Source organism: Podarcis cretensis (genome assembly GCF_951804945.1).
Source record: "Podarcis cretensis genome assembly, chromosome: 9".
Taxonomy (NCBI): domain Eukaryota; kingdom Metazoa; phylum Chordata; class Lepidosauria; order Squamata; family Lacertidae; genus Podarcis; species Podarcis cretensis.
In genome coordinates, this window is record NC_137178.1 from 30154868 (window position 1) to 30177168 (window position 22301).

Below are 22301 nucleotides of genomic sequence, written 5' to 3' on the forward strand. Positions count from 1 at the left end.
GGCGCAAATCCATGGGTTAAAGGTAAAGGTAAAGGTACCCCTGCCCGTATGGGCCAGTCTTGACAGACTCTGGGGTTGTGCGCCCATCTCACTCAAGAGGCCGAGGGCCAGCGCTGTCCGGAGACACTTCCGGGTCACGTGGCCAGCGTGACATCGCTGCTCTGGCGAGCCAGAGCGGCACACGGAAACGCCGTTTACCTTCCCGCCAGTAAGCGGTCCCTATTTATCTACTTGCACCTGGGGGTGCTTTTGAACTGCTAGGTTGGCAGGCGCTGGGACCGAGCAGCGGGAGCGCACCCCGCCGCGGGGATTCAAACTGCTGACCTTTTGATCGGCAAGCCCTAGGCGCTGAGGCTTTAACCCACAGCGCCACCCGCGTCCCTAAATCCATGGGTTAGGGGGCGCAAATTACTTGCCTTTCCCCGGGTGCTGACAACCCACGCTACGCCACTGCATTAAATATTCACTTTTGTTTTGTCAAAAGTTCACCTTTTCCCAATTCTCTCCGTCTCATCATCAACATCTTTACCCAGATGTACTGAATAAAATGAGACTTACTTCCCAATAAGTATGCTTAGGATTCCAACCTGTTTCCTTCCCCCCACACTATATTCTATTATTCCCAAGTCCTTGAATCTCGTCGTCTTCTTTTCAGTACTCTTGGGACAAAACAAGAGTATGGCTGATATCCAAAGAGTGACTTACGTACTTCCACAAATTTAGCCATGCCTAGTAGGATTTTTTAAAAAACAACAACAACAACAACAACAACAACACAAGCCCCATGCCAGAACACAAATTTCTTGGGGAGATTCTTTCAGCCTGAAACTCTATTGCTTTGAATAGAAACCCACAGTCATTCAAGAGCTGGATAATGCAATACAGTGAGATATAATTCTAAGTAATAAAAATAAACGTATTAACAATGCAGAGTTATTTGGACGTGTTCCCCACAGCTAAACTGAAGAAATGGTCTGAGGAGGTTCAACACTGTAAAATACCATTGTTTGCAAGATATGTAGTGTCAGTGTTGTATCAATAAGAGCGTTGGACAAGGACTGTGGGGACTGGGGTTCAAATCCCCATTAAGCCATGATGCTCACTGGATCATAATAAGTCAATCACTCTCTCTCAGCCTAACCTGCTTCACAGAGTTGTGAGGATAAAATGCAGAGGAGGAGAAACATGTACAGGGCAATAAGTACCTTAGAAGAAGAGTGGGATAAAAATCTAATCAATAAAATTAAAAAGAAAGAAATCAATTAGTCTGAAAACATACTGAACTTTCTTCGAATTTCCCAGGATACATAACATTCTTAATTATTCGGGATACTAAAAAATAACACTACAGATCTGGAAGTTTCTCTTGAGAACCAAGATTAGTGGAGTTATTTGCCAAGCATGCCTACATCTTATTTACATGTAAAATATACTATTATCTATTTCAACTGCACTGTGTTTAGAACATAAACATCCAGGATGATATGATTGAATTTTTTAATGATGTGTTTTGCAGTCCTGCTGAATAAGGCGCTTTCTGGAATAAAAAATGTGGCTATCAGTAATTGATTAAGTAACGCACATTAGCCCTCTTTGAAAACCTGACACCCTGCAGATGTTAAGTACAGCCTTGGCTGTTTTAGAATAAACACCTACTGTATGTATTTCTAATATGCACCTAGGATTAGAAGCAAGCTTTAAATATGGTAAGCAGAAAAAGATGCTTAGGTTACACACTGAATAATTAATATTTGGAAATGCAGTTTAGTCATCATAACACACTCCCAGAATGCATTTTCACCAACTCTCACCAGATATTAACCTTTTTAAATAGGGGAGGAGGGGAACTGGCAAAAATTGTCTCACACCCCTTTTCGTTAGCAAGACTCTGCTTTTAAGAGATCCTTCTGTTCACAGAAATGCATGTTTTTATCCAGCCTAGTATACATGGATATATCTTCAAACTGAAATTGATACTTCCTGGATCTTAACAAGTAAGCTATCTACAAAAGCTTATGTTACAATAAATCAGGTTTTAAAGGCCCTTTAGTATTTGTTTTCATATTAATGTAATCAGCAGCACCACAGAGTCCTGTTGACACAGCAAAGATGACTGTGTTGATAGAATGTGACATAATTATTTATCAGAATCACAAAATTAATTATGTGAGGTGGAGGGGGTGTCTATGTTGTTACAGTAAATTTCCTATTTCCCAGTACTCAGGTCATAATAATTATGCAAATCAGGCACATTTGTATTTATTCAATTTTGGAAAACATGTTATGCTTACAGAGAATTTGAAAATCTAACCTTTGCTCTCACCCATCAGGGCTTCTCCTATGTTCTTATTAACACAGAGATGATGTATAATTATATTTTATGGTTTTAATTTTCACTTGTAAACCTCCCAAAGGATTTTTTTGTGATGGGGCAGTATCTAAACGCTGGAAATAAATATATACAGAAATGGAGTGTGAAGTTATCTCACTATTAATTTTTATATGAGGGGCCTGCAGTCACAAGAGCAGCCAATCAGAATCATGCATCATGACACTGGCCTGTCTAGTCCAGCATCTTGTTCTCACAGTGAGCAATTTGATGCCTACAGGAAGCCTGCAGGCAAGACCCAAACACAAGACGACTCTCCCCCATTGAAATATCCAACAACTGGTATTCATAAGCAGCTTAAAAAAGGTAAAGAACCCCTGGATGGTTACATCCAGTCAAAGGCGACTATGAGGTTGCAGTGCTCATCTTGCCTTCTGGCCGAGGGAGCCGGCGTTTATCCACAGACAGCCTTCCGGGTCATGTGGCCAGCATGACTAAACCGCTTCTGGCACAATGGAACACCATGATGGAAACCAGAGAGCACGGAAACGCTGTTTACCTTCCCCCTGGAGCGGTATCTATTTATCTACTTGCACTGGTGTGCTTTCGAACTGCTAGGTTGGCAGAAGCTGGGACAGAACAACGGGAGCTCACTCTGTTGCAGGGATTCGAACCGCCAAGCTTCTGATCAGCAAGCCCAAGAAGCACCATGGCTTAGACCACTGAGTATGTATGAATGTATGTATGTTTGTTTGTATTCATAAGCACACAGTTTCTGACTATCATGCCTAGTAGCCATTGACAGCATTATCTTTATTTTTACAACACTTTATAGGTAGGGGGTGACAGTAGCTGAAGGGAGGAAGAGGAAATGGGAAACCTTTCCTTCCATGAACTTTCTTAAGTTAACATACCTTAGGGTCTAAGCCAGGCATAGGCAACCTTCAGCCCTCCAGATGTTTTGGCCTACAACTCCCACGATCCCTAGCTAGCAGGACCAATGGTCAGGGATGATGGGAATTGTAGTCCAAAATATCTGGAGGGCCAAAGGTTGCCTATGCCTGGTCTGAGCAGTTATGGTAAGCTGAGAAACAGTATATACAGAACAAATCTTTGCAGGGTGGGTGGGCAAAATAAAGCAGAAAAGTACTCACCTCAATTTCTTGATAGGAGCTGTTGATCATGGCAATCAGCATGTTGAGTAAAACCACAACCATCGTTACGTTGTATATTCCATACAACACGTAGCCAATATTCTCAATGAATTTGTGGTCATATTTGAGGACAACTGACGTGACCTCTGATAAGCCAAAAATTGACCAAAATAAGGTCTTAAAGCTTTCTTCAACTCTGTATGAAAAAATATGGTACGTTAATTAATTCAAATATAAATACTTGTAAATTATTTTGTTTAAAAGTAGATGATTCAAAGATCCTAGTGCAGACATTTAATCAAAACAAGATGCTCGCAACATAAAATGTTTTCAGATAACTTGATTCCCCTGTGGCTTTTTTGCATATTGCCAATTATGTTTGCGGCTGGTGAGCTGTATTAACAGAATTAAGTTTGACAGGGGAAAGTGGTGGTGTATTGCCATTTTTTATATCCTTGTACACCAAGATGCTGCCTTACAACTTTGGTTAGATACTTGTTTAATAAAGTAAATGGCATCATCTCTAGAACTCCCTGCAAACTGTGCAAAAATTAAATGAAATATAGTGCAGAGGCATAGCTCAACTTGTCACAACAGACTTGCACTTTTTATATATAAAAGCACCAAATGTACATGTGTGTGCATGCACAGCTATTTCAGCATAGCACAGAGTTGTTCTTATAACAATTGCTTGCTTTTATGAAAAATACATGATTATTATATGTCACTGCGTATTATAGCATGCGCAGTGGACACACATGTGCAATATTACACGCCCCAACTATAAATGCATTAGTCCATGAATGGTGTAGATTTAGCTCCCCCCCCCCTTTTTTTTTTTGCAGGAAGAAATCCAATTATTATATGAGTGACTGTATGGTATACCATTCTCAATCTACTGTGCATTCATACAAATCTTCAATATCACATGCCCTGTAAGCTTCATTTTTTTAAAAACAACAACATAAGAATGTTAAATAGTTTGTCTAACTACATAATGCACCTGGTTATACTTATATAATAACTGCAACTCAAATATATTCAGTAACATTTACTCTCAGGATAGGCAATTATGGATAGTAGGGGACAGAGGAGAAGCTAGAATCAGCTGAATCCGTCCAAATGAACTGAGTGACAAGTTATTGTGATGGACATGCATGTGTAAACTAACTTGTACTGTAAACTTCCAGCAGCCTCCACCACAAAGAGGATACAAAACTTTTGTCCTATTTTTCATAAGCTTTACTTACGTCGTAAATGCTGCGTTTACTTTGGCTCCAAGGTAATAGGAGTACAATATGAACATCCCAATCATAAAGGCAAGGAATACCATAATAAAAAGGACCATAAACTTGAAAATGTCTTTTACGGTTCTTCCAAGTGAAATCTGCAATGGGCCAAAACTCTCATTTGCAGGCAGGATATAAGCTATTCGAGAGAAGCTAAGCACAACAGCTATTGCATAAAGACCTTCTGATATGATCTGCGGATCAGATGGAAGCCATTTATCTCGAGCTGAAAGAAAGAGACATAAATGAGAAACTGTTGTTTTACGGGGGGGGTTTATTGCATGTTAAAAAAATAAAATATCTGGCCGTTCTATATTCATATATCTTGATAAAGATACATATTTATAGTGCTGAATAGATATTTTTGAGTAATTTGAATTCACCACGACCTTGTAAGAGAAGTTGATTTGGAGGAAATAATTCATGACTTTGCGATGAAAAAGGCCAGAAAGCTTTAAAGTGATTTGATTTACTTATCAAATGTTTGTAGCCTTCAAAACTTCAACAGAATGATATCTTTATTTGGATTTATTTATTTATTAAAAGTTGCAAAACAGACACCAAGCTTTGTAAGGCTCTCCTTCAACCTGGATGTTATGTTAAGACAAAAATAGGAAAAAAGGAGATGGTTGTTTGAGGGCATGATAGAAGAGATCCAACGGGGGGAGATCAATGTATTAAATGTAATTGCAGAAGAAAAATCAAAACTTTTCTTTCATGATTTGTAAGGAGTAGCATCTTCAGGAGGAGGCTTGTTTTATAAGTTTGTACTGGGCTCAAAAAAGTAAAGGTAAAGGTAAAAGGTCAAGGACCCCTGGACGGTTAAGTCCAGTCAAAGGCGATTATGGGGTTGTGGTGCTCATCTCGCTTCAGGCCGAGGGAGCTGGCGTTTGTCCACAGACAGCTTTCCAGGTCATGTGGCCAGCATGACCAGACTGCTTCTGGTGCAATGAAACACCGTGTCGGAGGCCAGAGCACACAGAAACACCATTTACCTTCCCACTGCAGCAGTGCCTATTTATCGTGCTTTTGAACTGCTAGGTTGGCAGGAGCTGGGACAGAGCAACAGGAGCTCACTCCATCACGGGGATTCAAACCACCGACCATCCGATCGGCAAGCCCAAGAGTCTCAGTGGTTTAGACCACAGCGCCACCTGCGTCCCAAGTATGCTTGGGTGGTTATATGAGGTTACAGGTACAACTCACCCGGTGGGGCAGAGCTGCAACAAGAGCATCCTGGCAGCAGAATTGCTATTACTTACTGGGAGGGTCAATGTGGGGGCTGTGGGGCTGCACCAGTAGACCCAATCTACCCTGTCCCTCCCAGTAAGTAATAGCAATGCCGCTGCCAGGATAATCTTGTTACAGCTGTGCTCCACTGAGTGAGCATCTCCTGTGATAATCCTCATGCTATTCCTTTAAAAGGATGCTAGCCATTTAAATATACTAGAGACACGGAAACATTTCTTTGACTTGCCGTAAGTAAAATATTCTATGTTTGGTGGAAGTGTGACTTCAGAGAGGTCAGGCTCTTGAATGAAGTTGTCCACATACTGCTGTGCTTTTGTCGCCTGCAGAAAGGCCAGCAGCCTTGCTGTGAAAGCGGCAATGAAAATAGACAACATCCCGAAATCCAGAACGTTCCACAGCTGCAAAATATATTCTCGGGGTCCTTCTGTCCAAAGCTCCTTGCACTCGGACCACATCATGCCTAAAAACCAGAAAAACAATAAAAACATAGTGAAGACTGCTACACACTGACTTGGGAGCAAGCCACTGCTCTGCGAGACTGACTTCTGAACAGACATACATAGAATTGTACAAGTGAAAATGGTTTAGGTTTTTCTTAGCTGCTTTACACAAGGCATGTCATACTTGAAAGACACTTCCATGCAGAAAACTGCAAGGATCTCACCTGTCACACCAGATTTATGTATAGGGTCATAGGTCCATTCTGCAATATTACTGGTGTAACAGACCTCGTGAAATGTTAGCACGAAGTGGAATACAAGCAAGACATATAAATCTACATATCTAACCCAAACTCACACTCAGATTATCTGAGCTCTTGTCGTGATTACCAGACTTAGGTTAGTCCTGCAGGAAAGTGAGGTAGGGAATCTTCAGCAGCTGCTTGGCGGAAGTATTCCAGCCTCCCTCCTGAGTGGTCTTTACCCTGTAAAAGTAACACTTCCCTATTCTCACCTTTCTCACCTGCAGAAGAGAAACTGCTGCTCAGCATTGATTGATTTATTCCATTCATTCATCTAACCTGGGAGCAGGCGGGTCACCTTAAGGTGACAGGGAGAAAAGGAAAGAGAAAGTATATGTGGGGTGGTGTGTGTTGGTGTGGGTGTGTATACACACTCATATGTCTAATGGAAGATTCAGGTGCTCTGAAATTTTCTGGCATTCTATTGTGCTAAGGGAACAGACCTCCACAATTTTAGATAGGATGTTCCTTTTATATGAACTTGAAGAGGATGTTAATGAAGTTGAAAAGGCATACAGGTACAGGGTAGTATTCGAATAAGACATATGCAGAATAAGACTACTGGAGCAACATACAATAGACTCGTTGAAATCAACAGATTTGTCTAACACCGGTTTATTTTAACGGCTGTACTCTGAATTTGACTTGGTTACAGCCCACAACTTTTAAATTATTTTTAGTAAAGATAAAGGGACCCCTGACCATTAGGTCCAGTCCTGACCGACTCTGGGGTTGCAGCGCTCATCGTGCTTTATTGGCCGAGGGAGCCAGCGTACAGCTTCCAGGTCATGTGGCCAGCATGACTAAGCTGCTTCTGGCGAACCAGAGCAGACCACGGAAACGCTGTTTACTTGCACTTTGACGTGCTTTCAAACTGCTAGGTTGGCAGGAGCAGGGACCGAGCAACGGGAGCTCACCCCGTCACAGGGATTCAAACCGCGACCTTCTGATCGTCAAGTCCTAGGCTCTGTGGTTTAACCCACAGCGCCACCCACGTTCCTAAAATTATTTTTAGTCCTCTACAATAAAGACTCTGAGAGAGCAAAATGAAAATGCCAGAGTTATTTTAAGGCTCTAGGGATCAGTGATCAAGGCTATTGACACTCCCAGGCTATGGGGAAATGCTGTGCAATCTCTAGAGTTTATTTAACTAAACTCTGAGATTTTCAGTTCAGTCTAAATTAAGAAACAGCCATTATAGATTTGGCTAGCTGATCTATCTGCCTATCATGTTGCTTCTCTTATCTCTTTAAGTTGTAGTGAGATTTATTTATTTACTGGAGCAAGAAAGACTTCTTCCCAGATCCCTTGGGTATTCAACACATATTCTGTAATTTGCATTGAACATCTAAGGTCACTGGGAAGAAGTCTGATGCGATTTTGCGACAAAACCTTACACCAGCTCTTTGTTTCAAAAAACATACATTTTACAAGTAGCACTCTCTAAACGAGAGCTTTCCAAACTGTGTGTCATGACAACACGTTAGTGTGTCGGCTGCAGAGTGTAGGTGTGTCGTGTGAATGTTCCCCACGCCCCTCCCAGGGTTGGAAAGGGGTTTGTTTAACCTCCAGTTTGCTAGTAAAACTGAATTACTGTGTTGCGAAATGCTGCATGTCTAAAAGTGTGTCACCACCATGAAAAGTTTGGAAAGCCCTACTCTAAACCATTAATGATGCTTAGTTTTAATTACCGTATTTTTTTGCTCTATAAGATGCACCAGACCATAAGACGCACCTAGTTTTTGAAGAAGGAAAACAAGAAAAAAAATATTCTGAATCTCAGAAGCCAGAACAGCAAGAGGGGTTGCTGCGCAGTGAAAGCAGCAATCCCTCTTGCTGTTCTGGCTTCTGGGATAGCTGCGCAGCCTGCATTCGCTCCATAAGGCGCACACACATTCCCCCTTACTTTTTAGGAGGGAAAAAGTGAGTCTTATAGACCAAAAAATACGGTAGATCTGTTTGTGAGATCTCTGCCTAGAAATCTACTACAATAGACCCTCGGGTTACTCTCTAGTAATGTAAACTTCGGGTTGCAAAAGTGGCAAACTCGGAAGTATTTTTCCGCGTTTTGCTGCTCACGCATGCGCATAAGCGCTCTGTGCCCCTGGATACAGATTTTTCAGGGTGCGCATGGACCCCGAAATGAATTAACAAATTAAATCAACTGTACAGGAGCAGCATACAATAGCTATGACAGAAAGCAGTTTTATCGAAGAATGCCATAGAAACTAAACAGGTTGACACTGAGATAGAGAGGCTATATACATACCAAGCACCCATACCATGATCAGCATCTCTGTCCAACTGAACTGAGTGGTCTTAACCCTAAAAATCTGTTTAGGGTAATCAGTAACTGTCACGTTGGGTAATACTGTGACCCCTTCAAATCTGTCTGAAGCGTTGAACACCAGCAGACCCAAGAAAATAATGAAGGAGGCTGCATGTGCCACAAACTTCATAAATGGACTTCTGAGAACTTTTCCAAGCTGAGAAAACAAAGGAGAATAGATTTGTTTTTAATCAATGTATGCTTTCACTTTCAACAAACATGGCACATGCCAAAAATGCATATTTAATGCTAATTTTCAATTTAGGGATACTTCTTTGCATGCAAATTAACTATTGTAAAGCCATACTTAAGAATCCTTCGCCTAAATGACTGTTGTATATTTTTATGCTTTTGTAAACCATTTTGGAATCAAATTTTGATGAAAAGTAGAACCAAATTGTTGGCAATCCTGTGCAAAAGTTGAAAAGGTTTTGATTCATACATTTTTATTGGTCTGAAGCTACTCCACACACTGTTGCAATCTCTGAGGGGCTTCTAGGGGTTCCCTCACTGCGAGGGAAGTGAGGTTACAGGGAACCAGGCAGAGGGCCTTCTTGGTAGTGGCACCCACCCTGTGGAACCCCCTCCCATCAGATGTCAAAGAAATAAACAACTATCTGACCTTTAGAAGACATCTGAAGGCAGCCCTGTTTAGGGAAGTTTTTCATGTCTGATGTTTTATTGTGTTTTTAATATTCTGTTGGGAGCTGCCCAGAGTGGCTGGGGAAACCTAGCCAGATGGCTGGGATATAAATAATAAATTATTATTATTATCTCAAGTAAGCAGCATTAACAGGAGGCCTATGAGGCCACCAGTATGTTGGGTAACGCATACTGATCCTTATAGTGTGTGTGTGTGTTTTTCTTTTCATAAACTTGTATCCTACGTTTCTTCCACCATTGAGCCCGAGGGGGTATTCATGCAGTTCTCAGGCTCTTGCATTGACCAGACCTCGTTAGCTTCAGCAAGATGATGGCCTCTTGTGCCTACAGATCATACTTGAGATAGCTTTTCTTCATAAGAGAGAAGAGAAGAAGATACAGGACCTCTTCCCTAGGTCATCCAAGCAGGGCAGCCACAACCTATTTTATTTAGTTTAGAAACTTGTTATAAATTACTAATCTTTAGCATTATTTTATTTGCATAGTGTTACTTCCTTTTAGTAACTAGGGTATTCATGCTCCAAATTCACTCGCCCAACAGAAGTACAGGATAAGAAACTGTAAAACATTCTGGTGTAATGGAAACGAATAATCACAATTACGTTAACAATAGCAATCATTTGGTTTCAGCAAGGTATCAAGAGAAACAGGAATAAGGCCTTCAGCACACGACTGGGTCTCTTACTTCAACAGAGGGCTTTCTGAAATGAAATACATTTACACACCAAAAAAGCCAAAAACAAAACCTTGTACCCTGCTACATGGTGCGATCCAGTACCCAACGGCAAGAAATGGGAGGCCCAGTGCTACCACCAGCACAACTAGACACTTGATCGCAATGGCCTGTTCCCGTAATCCTGAGAGGTTTTCATACCAGATGGTCAACAGCTGTTGCTGACAGTTTGGATGGGCCACAAACTGTGGGGAAAACAGAAGAAAAACAAGTTACACAGATACTGAAGCACATGTAATTAATACACTGCAGGGTTGGGTAACCTGTGCCCGACTCCCCAATATAAGTCATTGGACTCCAACTCCCATCAACCCCAAGCAGCATGGCAAATTGGATTGATGGAGCAGCATGTGGAGGAACAAAGATTCTATTGCATCTATTGTAACAGCTCACATTTTCCATTTCCTAAGAATACAGATAGGGCAAACATTAACATGTTAATAGAAGAGATATTTCAGCTGAGAGTTGAGAGAACCTTTCAGTTTCCATCAAATCTTTATATAATGATGAATAATTTTGTGTCACACAACTATTGGGACACTGGATCATGTTACAAGCATACTCCTACTTAGACACAGGAGCCGCATGCTAGAAATCAAGTTTCTCCCTCTCATTACTATACTTGGGATAAAGCCTTTATTCTTTTTAGTGTGAATTCACAATCCTCTCCTGTGTACCGTTTCCATGCATAAATGCTCTTAAACAAAACTAAACAAAACAGGACCACTTTAAAATGGAATAAAAGGAACAATGGTGAAAGAGGTTATAATAATTTGCCTCCCCATTAGGGACAAAATTTTCACATGGCGTGAGATTCTTTTGAGCAAGCGATCGCCCATTTATGGTCACCCAATACAAAAACTTCATGTTTGAAAAGGAATCATACCCCAATATAGCCACTGTGGAGGTGTTAGGGAACAGGGAAGAGAATAATAGGTAAAGTAAAAAGGTAATGGACCCCTGGACAGTTAAGTCCAGTCAAAGGCGATAATGGGGTTGTGGTGATCATCTCGCTTTCAGGCCGAGGGAGACAGCATTTGTCCACAGACAGCTTCCAGGTCATGTGGCCAGCATGACTAAACCAATTCTGGCACAACAGAACACTGTGACAGAAGCCAGAGCACATGGAAATGCCGTTTACCTTCCCAGCACAGTGGTACCTATTTATCTACTTGCACTGGTGTGCTTTTGAACTGCTACGATGGCAGGACCAGGGACCGAGCAACGGGAGCTCACCCCGTTGCAGGGATTTGAACCACCAACCTTCTGATCGGCAAGCCCTAGGCACTGTGGTTTAGACCACAACGCCACCCACGTCCCCTTGAACAGAATAATACAGTGAGTAGAAATGGCTCTTCGGATCGAGTGGTAGCTGGTGAGACGTGTTACTAGGTCAAATCAGAAGCGACCACAACATGGTGACAGGGATTTTAGACACATTCCTGTCCTTGCTGTTCAGCGATTGAAACTGGCTGTGGATGTGGCGGTGCCACAACCAGCACTTCGCAACTGCATAGTGGCTGAATGGATGGTTACCGCAACATGTGCCCCACCTACTGAGATCATCATGTTAACCATGCTTCCCAGAAGATGCTTCATTGCCACTTAATGGGAAGAGAGGGAGCGGCAAGGCAGCAGGGAGGTCAGGCAGTGTGGGCACACTGGCAGGTGCACTGGATTGGCTCTGCCTGTGAGCCAACCTCCCCGCCACTCATTCCTCCTCCGCCTGGCAAGTGGGCGCAACACAGCTGCCGGGAAGCCAGCATTGTAGCTCGGCCCCGCTGGGTGAACGACTTCTGTCATGCGCTTCCATAGTGCTATCTCTACTTTGTACCACCTCCACTGTCAACTCATGTCCAACGTGTATGTGGGGAATTTCCCCTCCCCCTTGTAGCAACCACAGTTGGATCCAAACTACAGGGTTAGATTCAAGGAACCCTGGCAGAAGGAAAATGGCCAGTACAGTGGAACCTCAGGTTGTAGACGTAATCCGTGATGAAGGCGCGTTCGCAACTCGCAGTGTTCGCATCCTGAAGCACCACATCTGTACAGGCGCCGGTATGATTTGGCGCTTCAGCGCATGCGCAAAGCACGATTTAGCACTTCTGCGCATGTGCAAGCGGCGAAACCCGGAAGTAATCCATTCCAGTACTTCCGGGTTTCCCATGGTCCGCAACCCGAAAACACGTAACCTGAAGCATCTGTAACATGAGGTATGACTGTACTGCTGTTCTGCAGATACTAGGCATGGGTGGATTCGTTAGAAAGATTCAGTATGTCATGGATACAGTGGTGACAATAAATTAACAGCAGTAATTAAAGACTGCTTATTATGCAGTGTGTGTGTGTGTGTGTGTGAAAACACGGTGTTCTCTCTTCAGGATGAACAGCATTTTGTTTTAGCTACGTACAAACTGCTGTCATAGTCACCTATGGAATTGGCACAGTGCCATAATATACAACAGAAATTCTCATGCTTCTGCTTTAGACACTGGCCTGTTGTGTAAGGGAATGTAATCTTTGGGTTTACCTCCACTTTTCTCAAACAAAGCTCTAGTGATGGATATAGAACAGCTTTTCTGTGAGTGGAAGAGCAGCTTTGAAAGACCATTGTGCAGTGCTAGGACATGTGTTTGCACACAGAAAGCCCCAGATTCAGTCCATGGCATCTCCAGGTATGGCTGAGAAACACCCTGGCTGAAACCCCGGAGAGCCTGTTGCTAGCTGGTGTAGCTCAGAGGTGGGAACCTTCTCTCTCCCTGCCCAAGAATCACATTCCTCTGGGGTAATCTGTTGGGGCCACATGCCAGCAGCAGGCAGAGTTAAAGCCAGTGCAATAGCGAGGCCACTCATCTCTCACTATTTCTGTCACTCCTGCTCACTCTCCCAGCAGCTTCTCTCTCTCTCTCTCTCTCTCTGTCTCCACCAAGAGGGCTGCTTAGTGATGGACAGTCTGCTCTCATCAAGAGGGTTCCCCCACACTTCTGCTACTCCATCCATTTTGGCTTCCCCATCTGTTATGTACTGAGCTGAATCCTAGCACAATAGGATCCAGAATGCAGCAGGCTGATTGGTCCGCAGGAGCCACCCAATCCAGCTCCAGGTGGAAGTGAATCAGAGACCTGATTGGCCTACAGGAGCAGCCCAGAATTAGCCAATCACGCAGAGCCCATTGTGTAAATAATGTATATATAGCTAGACGTTTTGGGGAAAGTTTCATTCATTGCTACTACGAGCTGAATAAAGAGCATGAAATTCACACTCGACTCTGAGTATATTTCACCATCCCTCCTGGCAAGTCCCCTTCTTCCAGCCTCCCACCACTGATGTGACTTTAGATCAAAAGCTGCATGCTAAATAGAGGAAGGCAACTTTATCTGTTCCTATGAATCCAACCCAATTTATATGACAAGAAACAAGCAGCTATAACCCCACATAGGAAACTTAGGTTTATCGATTCTACTGAAATCAATAGGCTTAAGCATGCCTTACTTTCTGTTTCATTTCCCAGTGGTATTTGGCTGGGCTGTGTGATAGCCAAAACAACTAAACACTCTGATGGCACCTTAAAGACCAAGAAATGCTAGTTGTTTGTGGATTAGAACATTATCAGATTATTTATCAATTTTTGATCATGGTCAATGTATCAAAGCAAGGTCCACCTGAAGCAATACTACCTACCAATACAATGAGGGCAAGCAAGGCAGATAGTAACGTACCATTCCCAGTTTTGATTTTCCTGATAAATTACTTGTGAACTGGAGGAATCTATTTATTATGAAAATTAGAAAGACTTCAGGCTCTCCGTATGTATCAAGCACCTGTATATACACTAAATCACAGGGGAATTCTCACTGGCAAATATTTATGATTGCAAAAAAGACGCCTTCTGATTATGATGTTGCAAATATAACTCCATTAATAGTTTTTTTAAGCTTCATTATCAGTTACTAAAATTATAATAGCAACCTATTCACATGTTGCCACTGCGCTTGAATCTGAGGCATATTTCTTAAAAATAATATTAAATTACAAGCTTCCTTGAATGAGCTATTTCAGACTTTATAAAGAAAGGCTCCTGAATGTACAGATAGTTATCACCATACAATTTTATGTTATTATTAGGTTTGTTTATTTGGCATGTTGCAGAGTTGCAAACATCACAGTAACACCTCCACAGGCTCAAATGAGATTGGAAACATGTTTTTTTCAGAAACTAAAAATATTAACAGTTGTTCTTTCTTGGTGCAAGTGGGAATTTCATTTTAAAAGTCCCTCATATACGTGATTAATATTTTTCTGCTTAAAATGCAGTAGTTGTACATAAAGGCACAGAACAAAACGGGCAGCCCTTTGTACAATAAAGGCAGGAGGCCAATAGTTTCCTGATATGTGGGCCTGCAACAAAATGTTGTTCTTTGAATTGCTCCTATTCAGAATGCCAACCAGCTAACCATGTTCTCTTCCAGGATATTCCATTCCACCCAGTCCCCAATTGCCAGTCAGCATTCCACAGCCACTGAGTATGATCATGGGTAACACTTTTAAGCAATATGGTAAGCTAGGAAAACACTGTGGGTTTTTTGCATGCAAATAAGCAATAAGTGCCCAGAATTTTGAATATGAAAATGCCGGCAAAAATAGCTTTAAAGGGGGTTGTTTTTTTAACTTACGTTCAGCATAGGTAAGGTTATTATTAGCCATTTGCACAATATAACGAATCTTCAAGACATTTGGAAGACATAAAGATTAGTTTTAAACTTGCTTTGATTAAGGGCTCATCCACAATTATCTGCACTTTAAAGCTCTGGGTCTGAGTGCCACCCCCCTTTTTCTTTGATCTGGAGCTTTGCCCATGAAAATCCACTCTTTAAAGCTGATTCGTAGCAAACAGCAATTCGGGTTTTCCACAGATTGCCATTTGCTCTGATCCAGCTTTAAAGAGCAGGTTTTCATGGGAAACCTACAGGAGCAAAAAAAAGGGGGGGGTGCTCAGCCATTGTGCTTTAAGGTGAAGACCATGCCTGTGAGAAGTGAGAAGGAAAGGCAAGCATGGATAAGCCTTAAAGTAGCATTCAGGAGCAAGCTAACTTGCATTCTGCTATATATACTGCTGAATTAGCTAGCATTGGCAGTTAAATTAGTAAGCATTCACAAAGTAATTAAAGAGCACCTGCACCAAAGAGAAGAAAATTATGTTAAAACTCTGAAATTACTAAATGTGCATGTTTTGTTATATAAAGCCAAAATCAGAGATGTGGCTGAGTTACACACTTGAGCACATGCATCAGTCTTTGGGGGAAATCTTTCAGCATGCGTAAATTCTTCAGCAAGTCTAAATTGACTTTAGATATCACCTTTAGAGTTTTTAACTATCTATTCTTTGCAGCTGTGATGGTGTCAGGGTAGACATCACTGGGTACCTGCCAAGATACACACCCTAGCATTCCCCATTTCCACTCCCTAGAGTCCCCTGACCCCTTTCTTACTATGACACAGCACATAATTAAACTGTGGGATTTTCTCCCTCTAGATCTAGCAATAGACACCAACCTGAATGACTTTGAAAGGAGGATTAGGGCCCACCTGGCCTAGTATCCTTTTTCGAATCCTGCCTAGCCACATACATGTCTTTAGATGCTCTGCCAGAGACACTCTTCTTCTAACTGTGAAGGTTATGGGACAACCCAGCCAGATGGGTGGGATATAAATTACTACTACAACTACTACTACTACTACTACTACTTGCTAATTAACCTCCATTAATTAGTCTAAGAGCAACATGTTCATATCTGGATGTTTATATTTTAGCTTAATATGCCAAGATATAAACGAGCCACTCATGGCCACTTCACTCCATCCTTTGCTAACAGACCAAGATGTTTTCCAGTTAGCTATACTTTCCCTTTTCATGAACCACACCATGAAACCATGGTTAACTGCTTTGGAACATAAAAGGAGACAAAGCCATGGTTTGAAAATGGCTTCATATTCTTGCTTATTCTGAAGCCATTATTTGGTTCTGTTGAAGCAAGAGACTATACCTAACTTGAATGTTTCTTGGTTGGTTGGTTGGTTTGCTGGCTTGCCTGAATGCAAGGTCAAGGCGGCTGCATGTGAGGGCACAAGGCTCAAGGTTCATTCCTATCTCAGCTTATTAAACTAATATATGATCATCCGAATGCAGCTATTAATTCTAATTTTAACACAGCATCTCTTAGGAGAGTGCAGAGCAACTCAGAATACTTGCTTCACAAATATGAAGAAAAATACTGGCAACATGTTTCCAATCATCCATATATTCCCCCCCCCCCCCAAGCTGGGCATTTGTACAAAAATAATAAGTAATAATAAAATAAATAAATAAATAAATAAATAAATAAATTCAGACAAGGGAACTCAGTGGAAGGTTTTAGCAAAGAAGACAAGAGACATTTGTCAATGGATATTTCTCCTTGAAGCACATTTTCCTTTCACTTCCTTATACCCCAAATCAGTACTTTTAAAATTATGCTATCTCTAAAGTAGCACCATTTGCATCAATTGCTGCACTGCTGTTTTCTTCCTGACTTCTTCTCCCATAACTTTTCAAAAGACTATGAACTAATAGTCTTCCAGTCACTACTTATTCTAATACTTACTGTAACATCTTCGGAATTTCTGTTGCATTGCCTCTCACAAAAGATGCCCTCAACTAGTACTGGTATATTTCTTATCAATCTCTATGCTAAGCTTAGCACTATTCTTAAGCCAGCTTCAATTTAATTCAGCATATGAACAAGGAGCAGATCCATTGAATAAGAACAAACTGGGTTTTACATAGCCACTTCCACAGTACAAGAGACTTCCAACATTTTACAACCTGATAACAACCAGCTGAATTCCCCATCCAAGGAACTCATTTTTCCTTTAGTCCTGTAACCCGAAGACTTGAGTAAAACAGTGTTTCCATTTTCTTTTCCTTTATGGCTAAATCCTGTCAAAACCTAACAGGAACTGTCCCAGCAGGCTGCATTAATATTTTGAGAAGAATAAGTGCAATACCTGAGCATTATCTGTATTTTCCATTTAAAATTACAAAGAAATCAAGTGCAGAAGTCCTTATTGTTGCAAACCTGAGTTCTCCAAGTAAAAGTCACTAATAAGGCAGCTCGTTTAGCAAGTTTCTGTAAATCCTCTGCAACTGCAAAGCGAAGCTTGCGGTACATACATACAACAGCAATTCTGAGCAATGGTTTCTAGAACTTTCTTCCAGACTTCCAATGTACATAAAATATATAAAGCATATGTAAAATACCAAATTGTTAAGCCTAATCCAGGGGTCTGCAACCTTTAAGACAGAAAGAGCCACTTGGACCCGTTTCTGAAGAAAAAAAAAACTGGGAGCCGCAAAACTTGTCATTATAAAAATAACTTTTTTGTCACTTTTTTATTATTTCTTTGTTTGACCCCTCAGAATTACTCCTCCTCATAGAAATAAACGTTAAATTAACAAGTTACCTTTTTCTGTGTGTGTGTTCTTCACTCCCCTTCAAAACAGTGACCAGCGTACATGCCCCCTTTCAATGCAGTGACCAGTGTACATTCCCCTTACAATGTAGTGGGCGGGCGGGAAGGTGAAGTCAGGACGGTGTGTGACTAACGCACGCACTGCCACCATGCGACGTCACAGCCAGTACAGCGCCCTCCACATGGGGAGTGTCGGGGCATACAATGCGCCTCCTCCCCTCGCTAGTATCCGCCCCGGAGCCGCGGCAAAGGTGTAAAAGAGCCACATGCTGCTCCGGAGCCGCGGGTTGCAGACCCCTGGCCTAATCAAAGAAAACTAGAAAAAGCAGAAAGTAGGATAGATCCATGTTTATGTACTGAAGTTCTCACCCTGGGCCAGCAGAGGGATACTGTAGATAGTTATGCAAATAAGGGATCGAAAGTGACGTTCCGTGATTGGATAGATTTAGAAAGTTGTTACAATTATGTGTACTGGAGCTCTATATAAGCAGGCTGACTGAGCCCTTCAGCTCAGTTCTGTTCTGGCCTCTGAATAAACAAGAGCTGTTTGAAGAATCGCTGTGTCATCTGATATGTTCACCCACAACTTAACAAACAACATGATAAATAGGTGATGTCAAATGACATCACAAGATTGACATGCAGATGGAGTTTATTAGGAATGGCTAATGGGTCATTTGGAGGAGCTTGGAGGACTGAGTTAGGTCCACAGCCTGGAGTTTCTCTAACGTTGTCCTAAGTTTATAAAATCAGCAGATCCTTAAAGACCCAATGTTTTTAAAAGCCCAAGAGAACCTAATCAGTTGATTTGTGTTCAAAGGGCACATGCCTAGGAAAAAGAGAAACATTTGTTTTGTTGTGGTGCAGAATAAAATGCACACTTGTGGCTTTCCAAGTTATCCAGGGAAGTTCTGCACATCAGTTCCAGGTTATGAACAACCTGCAGAGCTACCTCTCATGCTTTCAGTTTGGCTGCCTACTGCAAAATCAGAATCACAATGACAAGACTCTACAGAAGGCAGGAGCCTTGTCTCTGAAGAAATGCCACAGAAGCATTCAGAAGCCAGCCGTGCCCTCTACAAAGCCTGCACTGGTCCCATAAATTAATGGCCCCCACTGGCACCGTGAACAGGTAAAGCATGAGCTCAAGTTGAAGCTTCCGTGGAGTGCAGGAATCACAGACATCGCAACAACACACCTGGTCTCAAAATAGAAAGCTCTTGTAACACAGAGATACACTATATAAGAACTGGATAGTGTCAGTTTCCTTAAACCCATCTCTAACCCTCGATTATTTTTAAAGTTTGTGATCTATATAACTGAAAATATTCAAGTATCTATTAATCAGGGATGAGTTTAAAGAAACTAACACTATCCAATTTATGCACTGCAGTCTTATTTAGTCGGTTGGCTTTAACCGGTGGCTCACTATAACACAATGTGATTTATAACAGAAGCTGTGAAAAAGCTTGCTGTTACTGGCAGCATGGCCACCAAGGCAGACCTATTCAGATGTAAATAAATGTAGGTGTCACTTCCTTCCCGTAGTCCTCTAGCATTTGTGTTTTATTACTTCTCAGAGGTGGTGACCCAAGGTGATTGTCCGTAAATGTTAACACCCAGAAAGCACTGGCCTGGAAGTTTTATAATGGCTGTTTTCTATATACCGTATTTTTTGCTCTATAAGACTCACTTTTTCCCTCCTAAAAAGTAAGGGGAAATGTGTGTGCGTCTTATGGAGCGAATGCAGGCTGTGCAGCTATCCCAGAAGCCAGAACAGCAAGAGGGATTGCTGCTTTCACTGCGCAGCGATCCCTCTTGCTGTTCTGGCTTCTGAGATTCAGAATGTTTTTTCCCTTGTTTTCCTTCTCCAAAAACTAGGTGCGTCTTGTGGTCTGGTGTGTCATATAGAGCGAAAAATACGGTAAATAAACTGCCCTTGAAACAGAGTTTGCTTCTGTGGTTATTTTAAAGACTTATTTCAGCGGAACCCCCTAGAATATACTGTACATCTATCATATCTCACATCATAGCAGATTCCTATGTAGAGAGACTCTAACCAAACATTATCGTTCCAAGCTTAAAATATGCTTCTCAGAGGCGGGGCTAGGGGTTAGCGTCCCGGGGGTGTGTGGTGGCGGCGAGCGTCCGGGGGGGTGCTGGCGGCGATGAGCATCCCTTGGAGGACGCTGTCCACAGCGATGTCACACACCCCCAGGGATGACACCCAGGGCGGGGCGCACCCCCCTTTCTCTGCCAGTGATACTTCTAAAAGGAACTAACAAGGCCTGTTTCTGTGCACATGTGATACATCACTTCCGATCTGCAAGCAACTGCCTGTTGCGGCTATTAGTTGTAACAGCAGTAACAGCTTTCAAAAGGTGAGTGCCATTTTTAATGTACTCTGGTGCATCTACCTCCCATTACACTGACACTACACACAATCCAGACAAAGTGAAGTACTTTTAAGTGCTGTTGATTTAAATGGAAGACACAAAATCAATGGGACACAGAAGAGCTTAACTGTGGCTGGATCATGGTCAGCGGGGGAGAGGGTTGAGTGGAATGGCAGTACAGTTAAGAACAACATAATGATATAACATCATTTCTATTTACAGAATGATTTCTCCAGTCTTTTTATTTATGCTGAAGATGGATCAAGACGTGGCTGTTTGTCTCTGGGTGTTTTAATGGATAACATGCATATGCGTGAGAACACTGCATCACAATAATTGACTCGTGTATGACAGTCCCTATTATTTTCATTGAAAAATGCCAATCTCTCTGCTGCCTTATTGTGAAATCAGTTTGATAATAGTGAATTATTCCTGTCCAGAGGACAGGACCCATAAAGTGTTTACAATACAGCCCTGTTATAATGCTTAAGGTTCTTGACGCAGGCAGTTTATGATGCAATGCATCCAGTATCATACTGTCTAAAAGAGACAGTCACTTACCTTTTTGACTTCATATTTAATTGCCAGTTTGACACGACTCAATGAAGCTCTGTGCCTTTGTGTTTCAACTGGCTCAGCCTCCAAATCTCCATTTAGAATGGATTCTACCTCTTCAGAGTCTCGGCAGAGATCAAGGACGCCAACCACAAAATCCTTGCATTGCATAGACAGCTTGCGATAGTCATTCTAAAAAACAGACAATAGTTATTGAGTCACATCAATTCATGTGGAACTGATTTAGTAATGTGCATTTATTTAGCATATGTACATTCTGCAGATGACTGTCTAGGCTGGATTGCACATTTCTGCCCTCTTTTTCGTACATGGTATTCAAACGATACTTTAATTTGCATAGCAACACAGATACCAATGTGCACAGTGAGACAGGGAGGAAAGACAAATGCAGCACTATGCAGGTCCTCAAATTAGTGTATTATTAATTGTTATGATTTACTGTGGCTTTCCACAAAAGCTGCATCAAAACGGCTTACAGATCCATTAAATACACAAGGCTTGAAAACATTTAAAAAACAAATACATAAAAGAATGGTTTATCTAAAAAGTGCTCATGCAGCAATGAACCTAACCCCACCCAAATGAAAGATGAGCAGGTCAAAAATCACACTGTGTTATAATCCAAATTAATCTACCAAAAGCCTAGGTAAACAAGAATTTCTTAGCCTGGCATCTGAAAGCTGACAGTGAGGGTGCCAGGCATGTTCTTCTGGGGAGAGCATTCTATCAATGGGGACCAACCACTGAACAAGCCAGTTCTTACCACCCTCCACACATTTCTCAGAAGGGGCACATGGAGAGGGGCCTCTGATGACGATCGCCAAGATCCTGGTAGGTTCACAGGAGTGTACAGTAAAGGCTGCTCTCATATTTGGTTTTGGTCCAAGAGGACCAAAGTAATCAAGAGCAGCAGTTCACGGGGCAGGATGCTAGAGTATTCCATATGATGGGTACAAGTCAATCACTTTATTATTTCACCTCTCCCTTCTGTTACTCCAGTTGTCATTCATTTGTCTCTTACAATCCACGGCTCTCTGTAAATCTGTTATTACTGTCTGTCACCTATGAAAAATGGTCCTTGTGTTCAGAAACTCCTTAGCACACCAATCTCATGGAATTCTTTTCAGCACTGTTAATTTTAGTATTTAAGTCTTGAGCCTGGTTGCTTTCACTACAGAAGTGCTGAATATATTGATATTGTACCTCTCTCTTCCCTGCCCCATTTTAGAACTTTGCTTTGAATATGTCCCAACTTCCTCCTTATTCTCCCTTATTTCAGAAAAGCATTTAGGGTTGCGATCCTATGCCACTTACATGGGAGTAAGTTCTG

General features: G+C 41.8%; 1 protein-coding gene across 1 annotated transcript in view; it reads right to left on the reverse strand.

The window, feature by feature from the left end:
• TRPC3 (transient receptor potential cation channel subfamily C member 3) overlaps positions 1-22301 on the reverse strand; it is a 66795-nt gene that overhangs the window by 10748 nt on the left and 33746 nt on the right. Inside the window, exons 3-8 of the mRNA XM_079990513.1 lie at positions 20957-21142; positions 10511-10675; positions 9035-9251; positions 6250-6483; positions 4734-4998; positions 3484-3679 (exon numbers count right to left, since the gene is read on the reverse strand). Of these exons, the coding sequence (XP_079846639.1) occupies positions 3484-3679; positions 4734-4998; positions 6250-6483; positions 9035-9251; positions 10511-10675; positions 20957-21142 (1263 nt within the window). The remainder of the gene's footprint in view (positions 1-3483; positions 3680-4733; positions 4999-6249; positions 6484-9034; positions 9252-10510; positions 10676-20956; positions 21143-22301) is intronic.